At 48.6% G+C, this 16,888-nt stretch overlaps 1 protein-coding gene across 2 annotated transcripts in view; it reads left to right on the top strand.

Moving 5' to 3' along the window:
* The window catches only part of ANKIB1 (ankyrin repeat and IBR domain containing 1), a 429,345-nt gene that overhangs the window by 356,894 nt on the left and 55,563 nt on the right, over positions 1–16,888 (top strand). The window contains exons 17-18 of one of the 2 annotated variants that reach the window (XM_086941850.1): positions 9,482–9,533; positions 13,596–13,707. In XM_086941850.1, coding sequence (XP_086797976.1) covers positions 9,482–9,533; positions 13,596–13,707 — 164 coding nt within the window. The remainder of the gene's footprint in view (positions 1–9,481; positions 9,534–13,595; positions 13,708–16,888) is intronic. The other variant, XM_086941851.1, reaches the window with a different exon arrangement.

Consider the following 16,888-nt stretch of genomic DNA (forward strand, 5'->3'; position numbering starts at 1 on the left):
CACCTTCCTGGAAGCGCTATTCAATACCCTCAGAGACGACTTCCAGGCTCTTAAGCAAGACATCGCTGGGGAACAACGGGAACTCAGTCGAGACCTGGATGGTTTAGGGGAAAGGGTGGCGGCGGTGGAGGAGCCCGGTCATGCCCGCAGTGAAGAGCTAGTGCACCTGCAGCAGGAAGTCCTCCGACTTCAAGAGCAACAGGTGGGCCTTCAGGCACACGCTGAGGACCTGGAGAACCGCTCTCGAAGAAATAATATACGGGTCCGGAATGTGCCACAGGGTGCCGAAGGGAACAGTGTCACTGGATACCTGCAGGATCTCTTTCCGGAGGTGTTGGGGGAAGCGGAGGACTTCCCCATACGCATAGACCATGCTCATAGAGTGGGCCTGCCGCGACGGGCCCCGGCCCCGCCACCAGACATTCTGGCCTACCTCCCTGACTTCCCGGTGAAGGAACGGATTCTCCAGGAGGCTCGGCGAAAGTAACCTTTGCAATTTCGAGGGGTGGGAGTTGCGTTGTTTCAGGACCTGTCAGCTATCACGCTACAAAAGAGGCGCGAATTTAAGGTCGTGACAACCTTCTTGCGCGAGAAAGAAGTACCATATTCATGAGGCCACCCGTTTCGGATCATTTTCAAATGGCAGGGGAAACTGCATCAACTTCGCTCTCTCAGAGACACCTGCTCCCTTTTGAACATTGACCTGCCGGACCCCTCGGACTCGGAGGATGGATTGCCCCACGGTTCTCAGGACGGACCGGCGCAGTGCAGCCAGGGCAACTGGCAGAGGGCTGGACGGCGGCGCAGGCGTGGTGCACGACTGAAGCCGGACCCTGAGACAATTGCCCAGGAACAGGCAGCGGCTGTGCAGGAAGTGGTGCGGGATACCACTGTTGCCCCGTGAACAGCACGATGGGGGCCACTCACCACACCTTGCTTTAACATGGGGGGGACGGGGGGCCGGGGGAAGGCCACCACTGTCACGTTTCCCACAGAGACTCTTCTACGGACCTGTGTTGTTCACCAGGACCAGGACTATGGTTTGTTCTTTGGGGTTCCAAGTTGGGGTTCTACTGGGGGGAGGAGATGGGGAGGGAGGTTGGGTAAGGGCGGGGTGGGACCTGTGGGCCTCATTAGTTGGGGTTCGGGAGGGACAGTTGTTTGGAGGGGGGGAAGAGGGGAAGGGTGGGGGGAACCTTCTTGTCCGCTGGCGTCGCGAGGTGTCATTGACTTTTTATCCTTCAGGCCACCAGCCCACACTGAACATGAGCTCGCCCCTGCCCCGCGCCTGGACTGATGCATCCATTGACTATTCTTTCCCTGAACGTTAGGGGACTTAACAGCCCCAACAAGCGCAGGGCGATTCTCTCCTTCCTAGAGCGCTCGCGGGCCGATATCTGTCTCCTGCAGGAGACGCATCTGCTATCCAAGGATCATCACAGACTTCGGTCCCGCGCCTTCCCTGAGCAGCTTTTCTCGTCCACGTCTAAGAAAGTCGCTGGGGTGGCCATACTGGTGGCAAGGTCTTTTAGAGGGCGGGTGTTGCAAAAGGAGGCGGAAGTGAAGGGCAGGCTACTAATCCACCACTTCCTTGTGGCAGGACAGATGATACTAATAGGCTCCATGTATGCACCCAATGAAGGACAAGAAAGGTACTTGCGCTCCACGCTTGAGGCGGCCACAGCCAACACGCACCAACACTTACTGCTGGGGGGGGACTTAAACCTGGTGTTCCACAACGTCGCCGATCGCTCCAACCAGAGGGTGGGTCATGTGGGGGCATTGTCGACAGAGGGCCACACACATCTTGCAGACCTGGGACTGATCGATTTGTGGAGACACTTTCATCCTCATGACACAGCCTACATCCACTACTCCGCAGCCCAGAAGTCTTATGCGCGACTAGACTACCTGCTTTGCTCCGCCCAACTTGTGACACGCGCTCTGGAGGTTGAGATCCACCCGGCCTCGCTCTCAGATCACTCCCCGATCTCGGCATCCTTCCTGGTGCCCGATACCCCCAGCCCGCAACGTCACTGGCGCTTGCGCGACAGCCTGCTGCAGAACCCTTCCTCAGTGGAGAAGATCAAGGCAGCCATCAGCCAATTTCTCACGCACAATGCTAACGGGGACACTTCCAAAGCTACACAATGGGCAACACTAAAAGTTGTCCTCCGCGGCGCGTTCATTTCACTGGCGACGGCCAACAATAGGGAGCGCGCGCAGAAGAGGGCCGACCTCACACAGCGCGTAAAGGAGTTGGAACAATTGCATCAACGCACCGGGGCGGCCAGGGCGTGGCGCCAACTCTGCACGGAGCGGAAGATGCTAGCTGCGCTGGATCAGGATGTCGCGGAATTCGCTGCGATATGCCTGAAGCATGCCTACTACACAGGGGGGACCGATGCGGGAAACTGTTGGCGTGCAAGCTACGGGAACAACGGCAGCAACGGCGCATCCACGCCATCTGACCCGATCGGGGGATTCGCTCACCGAGGACGCTGCCATAGCGGCAGCATTCGGGACCTTTTATGCCGACCTGTATGAAGCAGACAGGCTAGACGTGCAACGCGGCAGCGATTACCTTGATGGGGCAACCCTCCCGTCACTGACCGAAGCACAGTCTCAGTTCCTTGTCAGGCCCATAGGTCTGGAAGAGTTCATTTCCGCGATCTCCCGCCTCAAGTTGGGGAAATCCCCGGGCCCCGACGGCTACTCTGCGGCTTTTTATAAGAAGTTCTGCCAGCAAGTGGCCCCCCTACTGCGGGACCTTTCCAACACCTTCGATCAGGCCGGAACTATCCCCCCGGAACTGCTGGAGGCGGCGATATCGGTGATACCCAAAGCAGGGAGGACCCCACTCGGTGCGGCTCCTACAGGCCAATATCTCTATTAAATGTGGACCCTAAGCTGTACACGGGTATCATAGCGAGCCGGTTGGCGCCGTACATGCAGCAACTGGTCGAACCCGATCAGGCCGGCTTCATCCCCCAGCGACAAACGAGCGACAACACCAGGCGCGTCCTCCACCTTATTGAGGCGGGCTCGCGCACGAGGCCGGGGTGTATGCTTCTTGCCATTGACGCCGAGAAGGCGTTCAATCGGGTGCACTGGCCTATCTCGAACAGACGCTCCAGAGATTCGGCCTTGGGGGAGACTACCCGAAATCGGATATTTAATTGCTATAGACAGCCCACTGCAACGGTACGAGTTAATGGCCATACCTCACCGCGTTTCCCGATAGGCAGGGGGACCAGGCAGGGCTGCCCACTCTCCCCTCTCCTGTTTGCGCTCTACATGGAGCCACTGGCACAAAGGGTCAGGCTTCACCACCGCATTAGGGGCATCCCCTTTGGGGGAGACACGCATAAGATCAGCCTGTATGCAGACGACATCTTGCTTTCCCTAATGGACCCTATGCAATCCCTACAGGCACTTCTGGTTGAACTGCACTCCTTTGCGCAGGCCTCGTGTTTTAAAATTAACGTGGACAAATCGGTGGCCCTGAATGTGTCCTTGCCCCCTGACGACGTATTGGCAGATGCCAAAGCCGAATTTGACCTGCAGTGGTCCGGTTCCACGGTTACATACCTGGGGGTCCTACTGGTGCCGACAGTGCGGGGCACGGCCGAAGCCAACTATGCCAAACTGAGCACGCAAATCAGTGAGACGCTGCGGAAGTGGAACCGCCTCACACTTTCCTGGCTCGGACGCTTAGCGGCGATCAAGATGACCCTTTTGCCACAGGTTTTGTACATCTTTCAGACCCTTCCACTACGCCCACCTACGGGTTGGCTCCAGAAGACACAGGCGGACTTAGCGCGCTATGTCTGGAACGGGTGCCGTCCCCGCTTTAAGCAGCGAATAGCGACTCTCCCACCGGCCCATGGAGGCGTGGGTCTGCCGGACCTCACCCTGTACTTCCAAGCGGCACAGCTGCGCACTCTAGTGGAATGGTACCAACTTGAGTCCAGCAAACATTGGCTCTTTCAGGACCAAGCTGTAGCTGGTCGTCCCCTCCAGGGTGTACCCTTTGTTCCGCGGCGTCACAGTACCCCCTAACCTCTATGCATCATACATCACGAGCACTGTGATGAACGTCTGGGATCAAGTGGCTGTCCGGAGAGAACTCACCTCGTTTCCCTCCCCATTGACGCCCATATTCGGGAATCCCGACTTTACTCCGGGCTTGGACCTGCAGCTTTTCAAAACATGGAGGACTACTCCCTTTAGGGAGGTAGGGCACATGTTCAACCTGGAGGGCGTCCTCTCCTTTCAGAAAGTGAAGGAGGAGTATGGGATACAGGAGGCGGACCGACTCCCATACTTACAAGTCCGGCACTGGGTCTTACACCCCTCCATTCGGCCGGGTGCGCAGCGTTTCCTCACGCCGTATGAGAAATGACTTCTCACGCGCAAGTCGGAGAAGAAACTACTATCAGATCTATACCAACACCTACTCCTCACTCACATATACACCTACCACCCAGGGAAAGCTAGATGGGAAGAAGACCTAGGGAGGCAACTCACGCGAAAGGAGTGGGAAGGGATTTATCATAGAGCCAGACACTTGGCCTACCACACCGACCTCACGGAGACCCTGACGAAAGTCGCCATGTATTGGTACCACACCCCTGCGCGTAGCCATCATTGGGATCCCAGGGCAAGCGATCGCTGTTGGAGGGGATGTGGGGAACGGGGTACACTCAAACACCTGCTCTGGAGCTGTGGGAGGCTGCGACAATACTGGTCCACCATCCTGGATCTCGTAGACGCGCACTTAGACACCCAACTTCCTAGGTTCCCTGCCTATGTGCTTCTTGGCTTGCCGAACGCGCTGATGTATCCCCTGAAATCCATGAGAGGGAGATTGATTGCCATAGCACTGGGTGCCGCGGTGCAGAACATTGTGGCACGATGGAGAGACCCACAGCCCCCCATACACCTTGGCTGGCTACATAGACTCTGGACAGTTTTGGGGATGGAGAAACTGTCCCTGACAGCGGCAGGGCGGGCGAGGAGTTTGCAGACATCTGGCGGCCATTTCTGACTTTGCTCACCGGGGAATTTCGCGAACTGAGCTGCCCCCGATACCTACGATTGCTGCATCTCGCAGACACCCCACTTCCTGAGCCTAAGGTCAAGACCCGCTGGCATACAGTTCAGTGTGAAACAGTTCAAGAACCGGCCCATTAAGGCTGCTGGGCTAGAGAGGGTTCAGCCTGGATTACTTAAGCGGACAAGAAGGAGGGTGGGTGGTGGGGATGGGGGGGGCCATTTGGGGTTGTTTGGGGTTTGGTTTTGTTGCATAGATCATTTCAGCATCCGACACACCCCGTAGCTTTTTGACGCGGCCGGCCAAACTGGGTTGTAGGCGGCTTGCTGTGTTTAATGCGTCCTGAATGACACCTATGCCCGCTAGGATCTTACTTATGCATTGTAATTGTGTGGCCGGTGCCTTCACAAGCATGGGTCAGTATTTTTTGCTCTGAATAAACATATTTAATACTAAAATAAAATCGTTGTCCTATTGGAAACTTACTGCAGAACCAAAACAACTTGTGTGGAACATACTGGACACAAGTCATCAACTATCATCTCCACATAGAGTTACTCTTGAATACGGGGTTTAAACGTGTTCTCTCCCTCTACACACCTATGATGCATTAAAAACGCATGCATTTTGTAAACACTGCAACGATTAGCTGGACACAGGCTGTACAAAATTAGGTACAAAAGTAATATTGTAGATACCTGCCACTGTGTAAACTATTGAACAAAGTAGCTCAATCATTGGGTGATGTCATTAGTGAAGTCATCAATTATGTCATTAGTTATATCATAGATCATGTCCTTAGTAATGTAATTTGTATGGTCATAAGCAGTCCATAGCGGGAGCGCAAGTAATAGTTAGCTTTGCTAACTAAAACAGGTACATTTCTGTTGTTTTTTTATTAAAAACGTCAATGTTATCACTGACATATTCACCTAACCCCTCACAGGCAAGCATCCCTAAGCTGCGCATTGCCTTTGTTCGTGCACAGCAGGGTGTTGGCAACAGAGTAAGGCCCACTGCCTGGCCTTGTTGCTAAACTACCAAAAGACAGCCGACCCCACGCTGCGCACAGGCTTTTGTTGATCGCGGCATGGGCTTGGCCTCAGGGCCTAACTTTGCATCCAGCTCCCTGCAGGCAGCCACTGGAAGACATACAACCCCATGCCACGCACAGCCATTGTTTGTACGTGGCGTGGGCTTAGACGCAGAGCCTGTGTTGCTGCAATTCCTGCTCTCAACTCCCTGCAGGTAGCCCACCGAATGCTGCACACAGCTTTTGGCCATGCACAGCTGGGGTTGCTCACCTTGCTTGGCCTGCCACCAGGCCCTGTGGCTAAACCTGGCAACCAAAAGTATCCCACCTTGTTATTTGAAACTTAGGGCACTACTCTCATCAGGTGGTACACCGACAGCTCACAGGCGGTGAAGGAAGCAATTCCTTTTTGCTATATAACCTTCACACATTCTAGTATTGGCATGCTTCATCATCAGGTTCGCCCTGACTCAGGGTGGGCTCGGCCATATTTCAGGGAGCACTTAAGAGAAATAGGCCAGGGGGTTAAAGACTACAAATCCTCTGTTAACTCCAGGTATCCCTTTATTGACGGTGTTACAGGGGATATTAAAAAATAAGAGATAGGGTGCTGAGAATGCAATGGTCCTATGACTAACCCTGGACGGAGTTCACGGAGTTGGCTACGCGAAACTCCGCAAAGTGGTAAAAAAACGGCGTAGTGCGGTAGAAAATTGTGTTTGCAGTGATTTTCGCTGCCTGATGCTTGTCCACACTGTGCAATCATCGTGAACGGCACCATGCACAGCGCAAGCGAGCGCTGCTTTCCTTTCTGCCGCTCGATTAGATTTTTACTCGAGCAGCAGCTTTCTCAATGCGAACGGGCAATTTCTCAACGCTAGCGGTCACGAGCATATGCAACCATTTACAATTAGAAACCTGACCCCCCCCTATCCATACCCCCTGTCCCCCCCCCCCCCCCCCCCCGCGTTGAGAAATGTCGCCGGGAGGTTTATTTTCCACGCTCGGGCTCACCAACTTGATGTTGACTATCGCAAACGAGGAAAAATCTTGCAGGGAGGTGGATTTTAATCGCTCGCGCTCGCCATCTTGAAGCTGGTTAACGCGAACGAGGAAAAAAATTTGCACCGCTGCGCGAAGTGGAGTTTTTCAGAACTCCGCGTAAAACGAATTGCGGAAAAATCTGCGAGCAGAGCGGAGTTCACCGCCCAGGTTTACATAGGACCCTAATGCCAACATGTTTCAGCCTTTAGAGATTGGCCCGAGTGGGTCCTGGGCTTTCTTCAGGGCAATTCCCTCCCTGGAATGCATTAAGGTTCTACCTATTTTTTGATATGTGCAGGGTACTGCACCTAAAGACCGGTCTGGTGTATACTCATCCTTGATCCGGTTCTTTGGTTTAATGTGTCCAACCCTTCTGTGGTGGACTTATCGATTCTCAAGGAAATGCAGAGTGAGGGGTAGCCCTTTATTTAGTCATTTGGCAAGGATCCTGCCCCGATCAGTCACCTACTTGGATCCGCGTATCCCTGCTTTCTAGGGAACTGCAACTAAACCCCCAGCAGACTGCCCATCCCACACCGCTCACAGCTTTTGACATTTGCAGCATTGGGTTGTCCTTCGGGACCTGGAGACCCCATCCCATGGGGCCAAAACATTTATTAAGATGAGCAGGGCATGCAGCTCCCTCTCTGAGCCTTACTAGGCCACGCGGGCCCGATCCCCAGGGCTAAATATAATAAAAGGGGGAGGGGCTGCCAGACCCCCTCGCAGAGCCTTATTATATTTATTTTTAAAGAGGAGGGAGTTTCACGGAGCTCCAGGCTGTATATATAAATTAAAAAGCAAGTAGGGCTGTGCGGCCCCTCTCCTTGAGCCTACTCTGGCCCCGGGGAACCCCATTCCCCAGGGCCCACATCATTTAAAGGTGGATTCTCAACCGCCATGCATACGAAGTGCCTACGGGGGCAGTCCTAGGGCCCCCACGACTCCACTCATGCTACGGGAACCAGCATTGCTCCTACCCAGAGGGAGCAGCTATTTATGCTGCTCCCTCAGGGCGAAAACAGTATCTTTTTCAGTTTCCCTGCCCACATCAGTCAATACAAGTCTGCTCCCAGCCATTTTTAAAGCTCCCGCCCTCTGGGAATAGACTTTGTGTTTTCTCCCATTTGGAGGGAGATTAAATGCCCCTGTCAGACGGGAACAAACACGTTTTCCTGCCCATGCTGGCAAGGAAACCACTGTGTCCCGGGGCCGGGCTCCCGGGACACAGCAAGTGAGCCAGCCCTGGAGCATGGGTTCCCAAGTACCTTTGAAAGCTTGCTCGGTGAGTGGGGCTTGCCAGTCCCCTTCCCTTGACATTTCTTCCCTGGGGCTTACAATGGCTCAGTGAGGGGGAGCGCGTGCCCCCTCCCCTTTCAGAATGTGACTCCCTGGGGCCTATATTGGCTTGGGAAACGGGTGCACACGTCCCCTCTCCTTATGAAATTTAGCCCCGGGGGGATGGGCTCCCTGGAGCTTATAATGGTTCTGAGAGGGTGGCCGCGTGCCCCCTCCGCTTCTGCAATGCAGCCCCGAGGATAGGCTCCCTGGGACCTATAATGGCTCGGGGAGGCAGACAGTGTGCCCCCCCCCCCCCCTCCCCTTAATTAAATAATGCAGCCCAGGTTGCCATTATGTTGTTTTTGGGGGTATTTTTGCTATAGGATCATGGCAAACATTGTAGATTTCTTTTTTCGTGTCCTCAGGAGGGGGGTCCCCCCCTCCCCCCCCCCCCTCCCCCTTCCCCACCACCACTTCCCCTCCATGGGGTGTAGGGGCAGGCCATCCCTACCATGCCACTTTGCCTTTTTTTCTTTTTTTTTTACTTGTCCTTTAATGGCTGCAATTGACAACGAGATGTCATCAGTGATGTCATAGAACATGTCGAGTGTTGTCATATATGAGGTCATAAGCAGTGGATGGCAGGGGTCGCAAGTTCTAGTGCTGCTAATTATTACTGGTGAATTTCTGTGTTTGTTTTAGTTCAAACCGTTAATGTTGTCATTGACAAATTCACCTAACTATGATATTTCAGTATCCTTTGTTTTCTTAAGTATATACATACATATATACTGATAAAAAAACAAAGGTTAAAGAAACATTATCACACAAATGTATTTATTCTGAATTTTGGGGTCAGCAGATTGGTTCAAAGTGACATGCACATTACTTTTAGAAGATGACGTTGCTTTGCTATGTCCTGAATTCAAACAGTTGTAGATAAGCGCTTGCCTGTTTTTGCCACATATCATGTAACTAAGATGTAATATAAATAGATGGTTTAATGTATTGTGCTCGGTTTATTACAGCTATGTATTTCTGATTGCTGTGGTTTAATTCATTTACAGTTTTGCTGGCGGAACATGGGATTGGGAGTATTTAGGATTTGCATCACCTGAGGTAACGTATGACTGATGAATAAATGTATTGATGGTGACTATAAATCTCATGCAGTAATGTAAGTCTACCAATTAAAATGATCAAGGCTGTCACCTGATTATTAACGGCTGACTTATATTTTCACAGAATCCTATCTGTAGCACAGTCTACACTTGTCCAGTGCTATCCTGGTTGGGAAGGATTGTCTTGTATTGTTATAGAAACATGTGAAACTGCACTAATCTTTAGTTGTTGGTATGATAGGGAGTATATATCGTACATGTCCTATAGTTGCCAACTTTCGGTTTCCCTCTTCACTGCCATTGAATCTTACCAGTGGTTGATTGACTTTCCCCACAGCTCTTTGAATCCTGTCTACTCCAAGGACTCGCTTGAAAATTGTTGTGGCTTTTTCAGGAAAGCTTAGAAAACAGCAGTTCCCTTGTTAAGTTTCATGGGCTTAGCCTCTTGGAAGAACTGAGTACCATTATGTTTTCCTTTTGACAGCACCATTTGGGATTACAGCCAAGATGGCATTGTTGTCAGCATATACTGAAAGGGAGGTTTTGTCAAGGAATTAATATATTAATTGAATCCCAGATACTTGTTTATGAATTTTCTCTTCCAGCTACTAGTGCTATGTTTTTCGCTCTTGCCTACAAACATCTTTTAGCTATTTGTTCTTAAAAAGGCCTAATGTGTTTAATGACAATATTTAGATTGGCCGTTGGGTCAACCTCTGATTATGATTGGTTGGGTTTTTTTTGTCACTCTGCTTGTTTGATAGCTTTCTTTCCTCTTCTCTCTCTCTCCTCTGGAGCATAGTTTAGTTCCCATCCTTTTTATTGAATGCGTTGCATGCATCCACTGCTGACTTTCAGGGAACTGCTGTTTTCTTCTTTCAGCTATCCATGGGAGTGCAGATGTTTTTCTTGCTCGCTCCTTGGTCTACTGCTCCCCCTTACATCGCTGTCCTATGTGCCCTCCATGTTTCTCTCCTGCCCCATCCTGCTCTGATTTTTTTTTTGTGCTTCTTTTTAATTTTAAAGGAACAGAAACAGATCCTCTGTAGCTTTACCCCGCCCCACCTGATCTCTGTTGTTTGGCTCTCATTGGTCAGTGAATAAAGAAAACAATGGTCTCTAAGGGGGGAAGTGTGAGCCTCAACTTTCTCTGCAATCATGTGTAACCATCAATAGATTGGTTTGAACAAGAATCAAATCAAATGTATTTAATCAATTTAGAACAATAAGGTTAAAGTTATCTATTTGCATGTTAATAAGGTGCTCCAAAGATACAACAGCATAGTGAAGGTGAAATGGATGAATGTAAAGTTTGCAAGTGCTATACAGAAAGTATATGTACAAAACCTGTGACTGACATGGATACAATTGTTAAATACTACCCTGTATCAGGGTGTCATGCGCCTAATCAGATTCAAAACAGTCCACTAATATCTTTTCAACACTTCAACCCCATTGAATTACTTATATAAGGATCATCATCAGGATGGAAAGAGGTTATTGAAAGCACCTAAAAATCCAGATAATCCCTTGTGTAGGCTTATAATGTAAGAGTGTGGGGGGACTAATTACCATCAACTACAGTAGCGTACACCAGCAAGACCTAATAAAAAACACATTTTTGTAATGCGGAATGAAATAAGGTACAAACACGGTCAAAGGATCAGTTTGCCTAAATGCTGCAAAGATTGAAATCACCGTCAATATGAAAAGAGAATTAAACTACAGTCAAGTGATTAGTGTTTCAATATGCAAAGAACACCACCATCAAGCGATCGGTGTTTGTAGGGCAGTGTTCGAGCCATCTACACTTCTTGCCTGCTCTACATTTAGTTGCTTGCCCATCTCTTCCAATCAATTTTTCTTACATTTCTATTTACTCACGCCTGTATTTTGCTACTAAATGAAACGTTTGTTTTTGGCAATTGATTTTCACGCTCCCTTTTTTTTTTAATTTACTACTCCAAGATGCGTGTCCTCCATTTTGCAACAGTTAATCTTAGAGAGCAAAAATACAATCCAGGATGGGCGTTGCATCTTAATTAATGCACTTGTATGCGTGTTGCTGCATGCACGTGTTTACATCATGATGTGAATGCATTTTTTTGGCAGCAACTTTTTCTTCTTTTTGCTGATTTTGTTCAGCTTTGGCAACAAACATTGGCAAACCCAAAGGATGGACTAACACCTTTTAAAGGTGATACTTGTAGGCTTTTCCTGTTATTGCACCTGAACCTTCCAGAGTAGTTAAAATATTTGCTACTTGAAAATATTACTTATTGTATGCATTACTGTAGACATTTGACTCTTTTATCACAATCAGGATGTCTTCATAAAGGCATCTAATGAGTTCTTTAAACTTTTTTGTCTTACAATTTGCACTCATTGATATTAGTTCACCAGAGTGACTTTATCTCAAAGGCAACATTTGGCATCCGAAGGGAAACTATGGTTATTACTGTGAAGTATGTTGTATGTGTCAGAAAACATTTATTAAAGCATGTTTGCAGAGCTAGGTTTACTTAAAAAAAATATCTTCATCTAGATAGGTCGGACCTTTCACTTTACTACAGTAACCGAGCATTTGTGTTACCTTTCTGTGTAGTGTTTTGCCAGTCAGTCAGTTCAGTTTCTGCATGAGGGTGAAAGCTTTTATGAAAGACTTAGCCATTCCCCCTTTTGCATTTACAGCAGCTGCTTGGTTCATTAATCTGGTACTACACTTGATGTGAAAAACTGCTTTTGAGGTTGTTGACTAATTTGCTTTCTGGCCTTTTCTTTTTTTTAACAACTCTTTTTATTAGTTGACTGCACACAGATGTAGCACTCCGTACCCCGGAGGAACCACAGTAAATACAACATGGCATAGTCAGCGATCCAAAAAACATTTTATGACGAAACCCCGAACTCCCCACTCAACTTTCTGGCCTTTTCTGCTGTTCTTTGTAACTACTCCCAAAGGGAGTGTACAGACGCCCAGATGTAGGGGCAAGAGGTGGGGTCTTTCCACAGTAGGAGAACACGTGGAAGACTAAGGCACCTGTAACTTTTTTACAGCTTTCTTTTCACCACAGTGCTATACTTGACAGAACAGGCCTTTGAATTGTGTTATTAAGTAACCTCTGCCACTCCTCACCAGAGTGGATTCAAAAAGTAGTGAGCTATGCACTTCATAATGCAAAGGAGATGAACCAGCAGCAGTGTGATGTATGCCATTTCCCACTCTGCCCTCCTTACTGCACCAACTCGACGCATTCAATCTTTCTTGTTTTTCGCGTAGCTATCTTTGTTCTGAATGAATAGGATATCCGTTGGAATAATGGGCCAATTGGATGACACAGTGAAAGTAATAAAATGTTGGCAATAGTAGGAAGTATCATTTATATACATGCAAAATACTGCAAAAAGGGAAAACTTAAATGTTGCATCCAGTCTGCCAGTTAGAAAATATTGCTGGTGGTAGCTTACTTACATCTCGAGAGTCTGTGCTTTATTGTTGCAAATGAGCAAATTGTAATCTCGAGAGAACCTTACATTCGGAAATGGACCATTACATGCCTGCATAATATTTCTTTAACAAAAGCCAGGTAGTAAAGCTACATTATCCAGCGAATAGAGGGCGATAACTTCTGCAGTCTCCAGAACTAAACAGAAAGATTTGGTGAAGGCACTTACTTTGGCTTGTATGGAAATGTAGGTAATACAAGTGTGCCCTTGCTAAACACTACTACACATGTGTACCATTCATTTTCTATTTTGTCCCCTAAGAGACATTTAAGTATAGCCCTGGGAGCTGAAGCCATACTGTATGTGTTACTATCTGTGCCAGCAAAGGGCTACTTTGAGTAGACCACTATGTGAAATTATCTGGGATAGACACAAAACTCATATTTTACCTCTGTAATCAAAGTGCTCTTCTTGCATTTATTTTCACTTTTTTATTTTAATTTTGAGATGAATACCGGATTGGGAATGTACACGCAACCCGCTGTGATTAGAGTAAATACTTAAAAAAACATGCTTGCATGCTTCCTGTCTTCATAACCTTTGGTTTATGCAGGAATATGCTGAATTTCAGTATCGAAGAAGGCACAGACAGCGCCGAAGAGGAGATATGCCAAGCATGCGAAGTAACACTCCGGACCCTGACGAACCGAGTGGCAGCACTTCCGGTAGGTTTTCCCCTCTTCCTGGTGTCGTAATTGTTTTAGAGACATATTAAGCAGTTTTTGTGATGGAGCTGAAAAGAGACGACTGACCGCCTGCGTCAGAGACCAGCTCATTCAATGACATTATTGAAGGGGGAAGACGATGAGTGTGGTTGTTAAATCAACACAAAATCATAAACATTTCCCTCTTAGAAAAGCAAATCGAAAACCTGAAGCTGAGGTCATGGCATTACATTGCTAAAATAACAAGCATCGGCAAAGCCAATAGGTCTCACCTGTGCAAGATCGATTGGCTTTATTTTTAGTTATGTTGTATAGTATGGTATGCGATGGCCTGTCATTGTATAATATCGAATGGTATGACCTGTTATTGTACAGTATGGCCCATTATTGTATAGTAGGGTGTGACATGTAAGCCTTGTCATTGTATAATTAAGTATTGTATGGATTGTTATAATATAGTATGGTTTGGTTGTCAATGTATAGTTTGGCACGGCCTGTTATTGTACAGTTATGGTATGGGCTGTTATTGTATAGTATGGTATGGGCTGTTATTGTATAGCATCATATCTTATGATATGATCTGATATTACCTGTTATTGTTTGGTATGCTACGGTATGGCTTGTTGTTGTATATTATGGTATGGTAGTGTGCGGTATGGCCTGTCATTGTATAGTATGATTTAGTACGGCCTTTTATTGTATAGTACATGGGTACTCATAAACTTTCTCTCGGGGGCCAAATTTACAGTGTGGTTTGTGTCCGAGGGCCGCACAGGTGGGGGCGGGGTCATTGGCGGCGGGGTCAGTGGCGGAGGAGGCAGGGCTAGAGCAACAAAAAAAGGTTGAACACAGGTCCCTGCAGCGGACGCCTTCGTCCACTGAGCCACCAGACCCGGTATACACACATCTCTCACTCTCTTTCTCTCTCTCTCTCTCTCTCTCCCTCCTTCTCTCCCTGTCTCCCTCTGTCTCACTCACACTGTCTCACTCCCTCTCACTCCCTCTCTCTCGGTCTCCCTCTCTCTCGGTCTCCCTCTCTCTGTCTCCCTCTCTCTGTCTCCCTCTCTCTGTCTCCCTCTCTCTGTCTCCCTCTCTCTGTCTCCCTCTCTCTGTCTCCCTCTCTCTGTCTCCCTCTCTCCGTCTCCCTCACTCTGTCTCCCTCACTCTGTCTCCCTCACTCTGTCTCCCTCTGTCTTTCTGTCTCCCTACCTCTGTATCCCTCTGTCTCCCTCTATCTGTCGCCCTCCTCCCACTGTCGCCCTCTGTCTGTCTCCCTCCTTCTCTCCTTCTCTCCCTCTCACCCCTCCCTGTCTCACTCCCTCTCCCTCTCTCTTCCTCTCCTTCCCTCTCCCTCACTCTCCTTCCCTCTCCCTCACTCTGTCTCCCCCTCTCTGTCTCTCTCTGTCTCCCTCCTCCCTCTGTGCGTCTCCCTCCCTCTGTCTGTCTCCCTCCCTCTGTCCTCCCTCTCGTCTCCCTCTGTCTCCCTCTGTCTCCCTCTGTCTCCCTCTCCTCCCTCTCCCCCTGTCTCCCTCCCTCTGACTCCTTCTGTCTGTCTCCCTCTGTCTGTCACCCTCTCCCTCCCTCTGTCTCCCTCCTCTCTCTTTATCCCTCCTCCCTCTGTCTGTCTCCCTCTTTCTGTCTCCCTCCCTCTTTCTGTCTCCCTCCCTCTGTCTGTCTCCCTCTTTCTGTCTCCCTCTTTCTGTCTCCCTCTTTCTGTCTCCCTCCCTCCGTCTATCTCCCTCTTTCTGTCTCCCTCCCTCTGTCTCCCTCTGTCTGTCATCCTCTGTCTCCGTCCCTCTGATCCCTCCCTCTCCCTTTCTCTTTTTCCCTTTCTCTGTCTCCCTCTCTCTGTCTCCCTCTCTCTCCTTTTCCCTCCCTCCATCCCTTTCCCTCCCTCTCCCTCTGTCTTCCTCCCTCTCCCTGTCTCACTTCCTTTCCCTCCCACCCTCCCTCCCTCTCCCTCTGTCTCCCTCCCTCTCCCTCCCTCTGTCACCCTCTGTCATCTCACCCTGCCTGTGTGTGCCCGGGCTGAGACAGCTTTCAGGGCACACACACAGCCGCACCGGAGCACTTCACAGGTCTTTAAAAGTCCATTTGCATGTTAATGAGGCGTTGTTGTTTCACCCCTTCTAAGAGCCCCTGCAGCTCCACTCTGCCTATCACTGGAATCGCCTGGCCCCCACAGAGCAGCAGTCTCTCTGAGTCGCGCTGTTGCAACTGCAAGACACTCTTTACATATATTTTTTTTAAAACACGGGTACGATGTCTGCAAGGTCCGCAGGCCACCAAGGAAGGTTTGCCGGGCCGCTGGCGGCACTATGAGTACCAGTGGTATAGTATGATATGGTATGGCCTGTTATTGTGTAGTATGGTATGGGCTTTGATTGTATATTATAGTATGGTATGGCCTGTGATTAGTATAGTATAGTATAGTATAGTTTGGTATGGTATGTTACCATCCGTCATTGTATAGTATGAGACGGTATAACTCGTTCTTGTACAGTATTGATCGGCCGATTATTGCATCTTATTGTCTTAGTCGTTTTAGAAACAAAAGAGGCAGTATTTGTAATGGAGATGACAAGAGACAACTAACTATATGCAGTGAATGCCAGCTCATTCGGTGATATTTCTGAAGGGGGAAGACAACTATTGTGGTTGTAAAAACAACCACAAAAGCATAAATGTAACCTTCTTAGCAAAACAAATCGAAAACCAGAAGCTGGAGTCAGGGCAATACATTGCTAAAAGAAAACTATTTGCAAAGGCAGTAGGTCTTGCCTGTGCGAGATCTGTTGGCTTTGTTTAGGAAGTTTTTTACTTATTTGTATAGTATAGTATGCTATGTCCTGTTATTATATAGTATAGTATGGTATTGTATGGTATGGGCAGTTATTGTATGAAATGAGTTTGGTTCGTTATTTTATGGTACTGTGTGCCTTGTCATTGTATATCATGGAATGGCTTGTTATTTTATAGTATGGTATGGTTGTTTATTTATAGTATGGTGTGGTATGGAATGGCCTGTTACTGTATTGTATAGTATAGTATGGTATGGCCTGTTATTGTATGATATGGGCTGTTAATGTACTGCTGGGCATGGCTTGTTATTGTATAGTAGGGTTTTGTATGGCTTGTCATTGTATTGTATGGTAGGGCTTGTTATTGTATAGTTTTGTAT

This window comes from Lissotriton vulgaris, chromosome 10 (assembly GCF_964263255.1).
Source record: "Lissotriton vulgaris chromosome 10, aLisVul1.2, whole genome shotgun sequence".
Classification (NCBI taxonomy): Eukaryota; Metazoa; Chordata; class Amphibia; order Caudata; family Salamandridae; genus Lissotriton; species Lissotriton vulgaris.